Source organism: Nylanderia fulva, unplaced genomic scaffold (genome assembly GCF_048542155.1).
Source record: "Nylanderia fulva isolate GAGA-0341 unplaced genomic scaffold, ASM4854215v1 Scaffold553, whole genome shotgun sequence".
NCBI classification, from domain to species: domain Eukaryota; kingdom Metazoa; phylum Arthropoda; class Insecta; order Hymenoptera; family Formicidae; genus Nylanderia; species Nylanderia fulva.
This window is the reverse complement of record NW_028190647.1, coordinates 12,555-20,725: the sequence shown is the minus strand read 5'-3', so window position 1 is coordinate 20,725 and position 8,171 is coordinate 12,555. Positions and strand designations below refer to the sequence as shown.

Genomic DNA, 8,171 nt, shown 5'->3' with positions numbered 1-8,171 from the left:
TTGTCAGGATCCGTAGCTTCGTGCGTGAGCGTTCAACGTCAGCAATCGAGCGTACGCGCAAACATTTTTGGTCCTTCGAGCCGGATAGGAGAGTAATGACGAATCGAGAACACTGAATTAAGGACACCAGTGATATTTAAGTGCAGCGTGATTCGAGATACAGTCAGTCAAGTAATCGCGTTTAAGTAGACAATCGTGTTAGTGACATATTCATAAACAACTATAGTGTCAAAATGGAAGACGCTCTTGCAAATCAGCAAACTATCTTCCACTCAATTGCTCGAGCTCTCGACAATTTCAAAAAGATTGGTCGTTCTAATTTGACGGCCGCAAGGGTTCGCTCACGGATTGCGACTTTACAAGCTCAATGGACTCAAGGTGTGCACAATCACACCATTCTGCTTCAACTTGTTCCAGAGGATGATCAAGGGTCAATTAATTATTTCAAGAAGAATCAATTCGACCTTCACGAAGATCTCTATCAATCAGCCCTGGATCATATGAACGAATGTCTAGAAGACCTGGTTCCTGTCGTAAGTCGAGATACATCCCTCGAAACTTCTTTTGCGCAAATGGACGCATCGTCATTCTCGTTAAAGCATCTCCCTCCTATTAAATTACCGCCTTTTTCTGGAAAAAACGAGGATTGGGAGACCTTTCGCGACCGTTTTCAGTCGTTGATTATAGATAACAAAGAATTGTCAAATTTCACTCGTATGCATTTTTTGATCTCTAGTTTGACAGGTCCGGCCCGCGATGCGATATCAGGAATCAAAGTAACCGCCGAAAATTTTAAGGTCGCGTGGAAAGCGTTAACCACGCGTTTCGAGAACAAACGACGGTTGATCGAAGTACATGTGTCGACCTTATATCATCTTCCAAAGATGACTCGCGAATCAGCGTCAGAACTTCACGAGTTGCGAGATAAAACGGAACAAGCGTTAGCGACATTGAAACGTCTTGATCGTACAGCAGAGGATATTGTAAGCGATATATTAGTATACTTCATTTCACAAAAGTTTGATTCTGCTACGCGTCGAGCGTGGAAATTGAAGAGTAGCGATAACGAAAATCCTCCAACGTACAAAGACTTGATACGTTTCATATCTTCGCGCGCTATAGCGCTTGAGGAACTCCATCCTCACGAACACGATAAAACGAAGTCACATTCGAGAGTGACAAGCGCCACCGCAACTGCGTCAGTTAATTTGTCATGTCCAATTTGTAAACAATCTCACTTTCTCTCTAAGTGTCAACAATTTCTTTCAATGAGCACGGATCAACGACGCGAATTGATAAAGAAACTTAAGCGATGTTTCAATTGCTTAAGCGATAAGCACGTAGCACTTAATTGTCAGAGTAAATTCACGTGTCGCAAATGTAGCAAGCGGCATCACACAATGATCCACGTTGACTCGGGCTCATTGCAACAAACAACGAGCATTCCTGCGTCATCGAGTTCGCAGAATGTTACTAATATATCAAATGTCACAGCGCTTTCAGCGGTCACGTTAACTACATCACCGACTCCTGTGGTGTTGTCTACGGCAACGGTGAAAATACATTCGCTTTCTGGACGTTCCTTAACTGTCAGAGCTTTACTTGACGGTGGTTCAGAACTCACATTTCTTACGGAACGCGTAGCGCAAATTTTACGCTTACCTCGTATGCAAACATTTACTTCAACTTCGGGGATTAGCTGTGCAGATACCGGTACATGCCGATCTGCCGCGTTAATTAATATTTCGCCTCGCGATAAACCTGAGCCAACCTTCACCACGGTAGCTTACATCATGAGAGCATTGACGAAGTATGCTCCCAGACACGCTTCGTCATTACGTGACTGGAAACACATCTCCAACTTGACCTTAGCGGATGACGATCCGACTGGATCAACTCCTATTGACCTCATTATTGGAGCTGATTTGTATAGCAAGGTTCTTGTCAATATACGCAATGGACCCATAGGTCAACCAGACGCTATACAATCGCATTTCGGGTGGATTCTATCTGGACCTACGTCAATACCTAATCATGTCATACAAAACACCCATGTAGTCGGCTCTACTTTGGTTTCATCGCATGTCGGAGCCCAACCTCAAGGCTCACCATTACCCAGTTCACAACAAAGGTATCATGCAGTTGCTCACTGCTGCTCCTTGGAACGGCAATTATGTAAGTTTTGGGAGGTTGAAGAAACTCCTCAACATGTTCATGCGTCCATAGAAGATAAACAATGCGAGGATCACTTTCAACGCACGCATACTAGAACAGCAGATGGCAGATATGTCGTGCGACTCCCTTTTAAAGAGGGCCCGCCTATTAAAATAGGCGACTCTCGCAGCATAGCTGAACGCCGACTTTCGTCGCTAATTCGTAAATTTGCTCGTCAACCCACACTTGCACAAGAATATTTGGACTTCATGCGCGAATATGAGCAATTAAATCATATGAAGCAAGTCGCTCCTTTGCATTCAAATAATGTTCAAGCGACCTATATACCTCATCATCCAGTCATCAAGGAGACAAGTTCGACAACCCGTTTAAGAGTCGTGTTCGACGCCTCCTGCCTCACATCCAATGGAACGTCTCTCAACTTTCACATGTACACCGGCCCAAATTGCAGTCCGATCTACAAGCAGTTATATTGCGCTGGAGGCAATATAAATATGTATATTCTGCGGACATCGCTAAAATGTATCGCCAAATATTAATCGATCCTAGAGATAGAGACTACCAACGGATACTGTGGGTCGACCACAACTCAACTATACAGGAATATCAACTCCTTACCGTTACTTACGGCACTGCGTCAGCACCGTTTCTTGCTCTTCGAGTAATCCAACAATTGAACTGTGACGAGGGAGATTCATTTCCGTTAGCCTCTCCCATCCTAAGAGAAAACATCTACGTCGATGATGTATTATTTGGTGCAGACGATATCACACTGTTAAAGCAAGCTCGCACTCAACTTTGTAATTTGCTGAACCGTGGTGGTTTCGATCTCCGGAAATGGGCCAGTAACCACTCAGAATTGCTTTCAGATATTCAGCCTGACAATCATGGATTGGCTTACGCAAAAATTTGGAGACTGATGACAGTCTAAAAATCCTCGGTATTGTCTGGAACCCGAAACATGACTGCTTTCAGTTTCAAATTACATTATCTGAAACTGTTCCTAACACCAAACGAGCAATTCTATCAACAATAGCAAGATTATTCGACCCGCTCGGGTGGGTCACACCTGCGATTTTAAAGGCGAAAAACTCTCATGCAGCAATTATGGCGACAACCGTATCGGATGGGACGACATTATTCCGGACGAAATCTTATCATCCTGGAAGTCTATCTACGAGTCATTACCCCTATCTACGAAAAATTCAACTGAGTCGCTGGACAGGTTTTGAGTCCGGAACGGCAACTGTGGAATTACACGGGTTCGCGGACGCATCCACAATCGCTTACGCAGCAGTGGTGTTTTTACGCGTGACATCCTCCTCTGGGAAAATTACGGTCTCGCTCATTGCTGGGCGATCTAAAGTCGCGTCTCTTAAAACCAATGACGGTTCCTCGCCTCGAACTTTCTGCTGCCGTTCTGCTAGTTCGCTTGATTGACTTATCAGCAGTCACTTCATTTAAGCGACATTGCGATTTATTGTTGGACAGACTCCACTGTAGTTCTCGCATGGCTCAAGAAGCACCCCTCAAATTGGAAAACTTTCGTAGCTCATAGAGTAGCCGAAATTCAGACACGATTACCAACCGGTAGTTGGCATCACGTAAACACCAGTGAAAACCCCGCAGACTGTGCTTCGCGCGGATTACTCGGCCGAGATTTGATATCCATCAACCTATGGTGGCATGGGCCGTCATGGTTGCATCTTCATTCTGATGAGTGGCCTCATCAAATTCTATCAGAGCACCACGAAACTCAGTTGGAACTGAAGGCATGTGAAGCTCATCAAAACAGTACTCGTGAAGACTGGAGTCTTGCTGCACGGTATTCATGGTGGCCAAAATTGATACGCGTCACTGCATATATATACCGATTCATAAACAAATGTCAACGGAAGCACGCGGCAGATCACAAAGATCACGTCCGGTCCCACGCCATTACAGCATTTGAGTACATGCAGTCTCGTAACTTTTGGTTGCATATGATTCAAGCAGAGGTGTTCAAGCAAGAACTTTACTTACTCAAGTCAAACAAGAGGTTATCAAGAAACAGCGCTCTGATATCATTAAATCCATTCCTAGACGCAAATGGTCTACTCCGCGTTGGCGGAAGATTGGAGCATTCTCATCTACCATTTCAATCCAAACATCCAGTTCTACTAGCTGATCATCCAATTACTACAATGCTCATTCGCTACACGCACATAGCCTCGCTGCACGCCGGTCTTCAGTCTACCCTGTCTAAAATTCGCCAAGAATTTTGGATTATAAAATCTAGGCCTTTAGTTAAATCAGTTATCTACAGGTGCGTTCGATGCACGCGAGAAAGAGCTCAGGTAGCCAATCAGTTAATGGGTCAACTCCCATCAACTCGAGTCTCAACGCCAACGAGGGCGTTTTTGCACAGCGGCATCGATTATGCCGGTCCAGTGCTCATTCGAGCCTCTGCTGGTCGAGGAATCACCTCACGAAAGGCTTACATAGCCGTTTTCATATGTTTGGCAACTCGAGCCATTCATCTCGAGTTGGTCAGCGATTATTCAACGCCAGCATTTTTGAACGCATTTCAACGATTTTGCGCCAGACGAGGCTTGCCAGCAGTTATGTATTCGGATAACGGTACAACATTCACAGGAGCCGATAAAGAGCTATCCCGCGCGTATCGGGATGCTCAACGCAATACGGATTTTCTCAATTTAATCGCAACAGATAGGATCACTTGGAGTTTCATCCCGCCTCATGCTCCTCATTTTGGAGGACTATGGGAGGCAGGAGTGAAGAGTGTCAAACACCACCTTCGTCGAATTGTAAGCTCACACGCATTGACATTTGAGGAGTTCACGACAGTGTTGTGCAAAATTGAGGCTATCCTCAACTCAAGGCCGCTTTCTCCACTCAATGATACTCCAGATGACTACGAGTTCCTGACCCCAGGTCACCTTTTGATTGGGACTGCCATTACTACGAATCCGGAACCTTCGTTCTACAATTGAACGAAAACAGATTGTCGCGATGGCAATTACTCAGACAGATTACGGAGCGTTTTTGGAAGCAGTGGCAGTCAGATTATGTCAATACTCTTCAACAAAGATCAAAGTGGCGTCGAGAAACGCCTCCGATTCAGGTTGGCTCAATGGTTTTGATTCAAAACCCCTTCTCCCACCGTGTAAATGGGAATTAGGGCGAGTTATTCATTGTCATCCGGGCTCTGACGGGTTAACTCGAGTCGTCTCAGTTAAAACAGCGACGTCCGAATACAAGCGACCAGTAACTAAATTGTGCCTACTACCTATCGATATTAACTTAATCGATCAACTGTCGGAACGTAAGACAGGTACTGCGGAAAACCCAACTCCATAATGCGCATGTAACGTCTCAATCGTTCGCATAATTAGGACAAGTCAAGTCCTTCGTAGTTAGTTAAGGCGGGCGGCGCTCATTATCCTTGACTACTCAAGACCACTCGCGTCGCGTTAATGTAAGTTTAGTAAGAATCTATGTCTTAATATTGTTATTCAATCATGTAAGCAACCAAATGCCTGTTACTGTTCAATATGTAATCACTGAATTTCACTCGAAAAATCATTAAGCGATTAACGTTTTATTTTTTCTTTTTTTTTTTTTTTTCTTCTTTATGTAACAAAAAAAAAAAACCCAAACCTGGGGTAAGTCCTTTAGTTACTGTAAGACATTTCGAAATCTTTATTTCGAGGCGGGCGGTATGTTCAGAAGTAAGTTGACCCCAGGTCAAGAACTTTATTATTTGTTCAAAGAGAATGAAGAAGTAGGTCGATAATTTGAAATTCTATAATTTTTGAGTTAATCCGGCACGGGGCAGCACGCACTGAACCTACACGCCGCGCTTCAAGCGTTCGATTATCGAATCGATCGGGGATGAACTGCCTCGTCATCGAACCTGGTCTTTCGCTCCTTGCACGGCTTTGCGATTAGTCACATGTGGGTTTTCCGTCGCGATTCTAATTGTTCGTAGTTCGTTTGATTAATAAAAAAAATAATCAGATTGATATTCTGCTGTGATTCAGTGATAAGTGAGATGTGAAATACGTTCACTTTGACATTCGCTAATTAACGGTAGCAACAAGGTGCGCCGTTATATACGCGACATAAAATTTGCGCTCAAACATTGTTAACGAAGCGGAATTCAGTGATTTGGGACCAGAATTCACGCAATGGTGAAATATCAAGGTGCCGAAGTCCGATTGTTTCCACGAACGTAATAATTGTATACATGAGGCTCGCGCGTGTTCGCTTGGCACGCGTAGATCACGTGAGTTGGAGCGCGCAGATCACGTGATCAGTCATCTGGGACTGATACCTGATGTCGTGATTGTGTTTGCGTTCCTTTTTTTTCATCCCTTCGAGCCCGTGGTGCTCAACGCACTGTAACATTTATGTGATCAGTGATTCTTCATGTTAATTGAAACATTTCGGTTCGCGATTTAATATCGCATTCGCCGCAATCGGCAACGTGTACGAAATCTTAATATGAGATTTCGAACGATTCGATACACGAGTTTCGAGCGTGTTCATCGTAACTAGCAATTGTTATGCAACAAATAGTTTTTCGGTGGTGTCCATGCAACACATGCTAGATACCATATAGTGAGACATTTCGGACTGCTTAACAACCACGTCGTACGTGTTTTCGCGGTGACTATTTTATTCGTTAATAGATAAAGATTTTATGTAAAGGTTTCAAATTAATTTGCGTTTATGTACATTGTGACTCTCGGACAAATTTAGTTAATAAATGGATTGTTTTTATGTAATTTGTGCATATAATTCCGTATTCTGGTTCTCGATTCGGCACGTGGCTTAAATCGTTACCCATCCTGCGCACCAATCGGAGCGCGTCCACCCTCCTTAAGATACAGTCCACTTTGAATCTTCCTGTGCAATCTATACACGAGACGGATATCGACGATCGGATTTACAACCCGATTGTCAGGATCCGTAGCTTCGTGCGTGAGCGTTCAACGTCAGCAATCGAGCGTACGCGCAAACAATATGTAACATTAATATTATTTTGTTGATATCAATGTATATATTCTGTAAAAACCTTATTATAACTGTTGGAATAAGTGAATATTTCAATATCAGAAAGGTTTAGCTAAACGTTTCAGTGGTGCCATCCATTGATGGAATGAATCAATAAAGTAACGCCAAAATTACATAACAATTTTATGTAACAATTATAGATTCATTACGTTATTGACATAAACGATACGTCACAGTTATGCAATAATTGCTAATTTCTTTTTTAACCGTTACGCGGTGTACGATTCTCTATCTATCTCGCATTCAAATTTCAGTCAGGAAAGTTTAAAGTTTGTAACGGTTCACCTTTCCCGACGCCGCGGATCGGCTCGCCGGTTCCAGGATTCGGGAGGAAGGGGGAGATTCAGACTCGCTTATTCCTTATTAACAATGCTTTGGTTTATTCAAAAAGAAACAAGTAAACAAAATGTTTGTTGGCATAAAGCCTAAATAGAGAAACTTATTGACTACTCGGTATAAACAAAATGTTTGTTGGCATAAAGCCTTAAATAGAAAAACTTATTGACTACTCGGTATAAACAAAATGTTTGTTGGCATAAAGCCTTAAATAGGAGAAACTTATTGACTACCCGGTATAAACAAAATGCGGAGGCGTGTAGGCCTGTAGCGGTGTCCGGAAAAGATTTACAAATTACCCGGTATAACTTAGAGATATGGTGTACGGAGGCGTATAGCTTATAGCAGGAAGAAACCGGAAACCGGGAAACCCGGCGTAACAACGAGAAACCCGTTGCCCGGCGTGTAGCAGGAAGAGACCGGAAACCGGGAAACCCGGCGTAACAACGAGAAACCCGGCGTAACAACGAGAAACCCGACGTAACAACGAGAAACCCGTTGCCCGGCGTGTAGCAGGAAGAGACCGGAAACCGGGAAACCCGGCGTAACAACGAGAAACCCGTTGCCCGGCGTGTAGCAGG

The 8,171-nt window shown here is 43.7% G+C and overlaps 2 protein-coding genes across 2 annotated transcripts; both read left to right on the top strand.

Moving 5' to 3' along the window:
* The first annotated feature begins 233 nt into the window (after positions 1–233).
* On the top strand, positions 234–2,714 carry LOC146721084 (uncharacterized). The gene has a single exon (XM_085487462.1). The coding sequence runs from the start codon at positions 234–236 to the stop codon at positions 2,712–2,714; it is 2,481 nt and encodes an 826-aa protein (XP_085343588.1).
* Positions 2,715–4,130: 1,416 nt separating this feature from the next.
* Positions 4,131–5,168, top strand: LOC114935960 (uncharacterized). The gene has a single exon (XM_085487461.1). The coding sequence runs from the start codon at positions 4,131–4,133 to the stop codon at positions 5,166–5,168; it is 1,038 nt and encodes a 345-aa protein (XP_085343587.1).
* Positions 5,169–8,171: the final 3,003 nt, after the last annotated feature.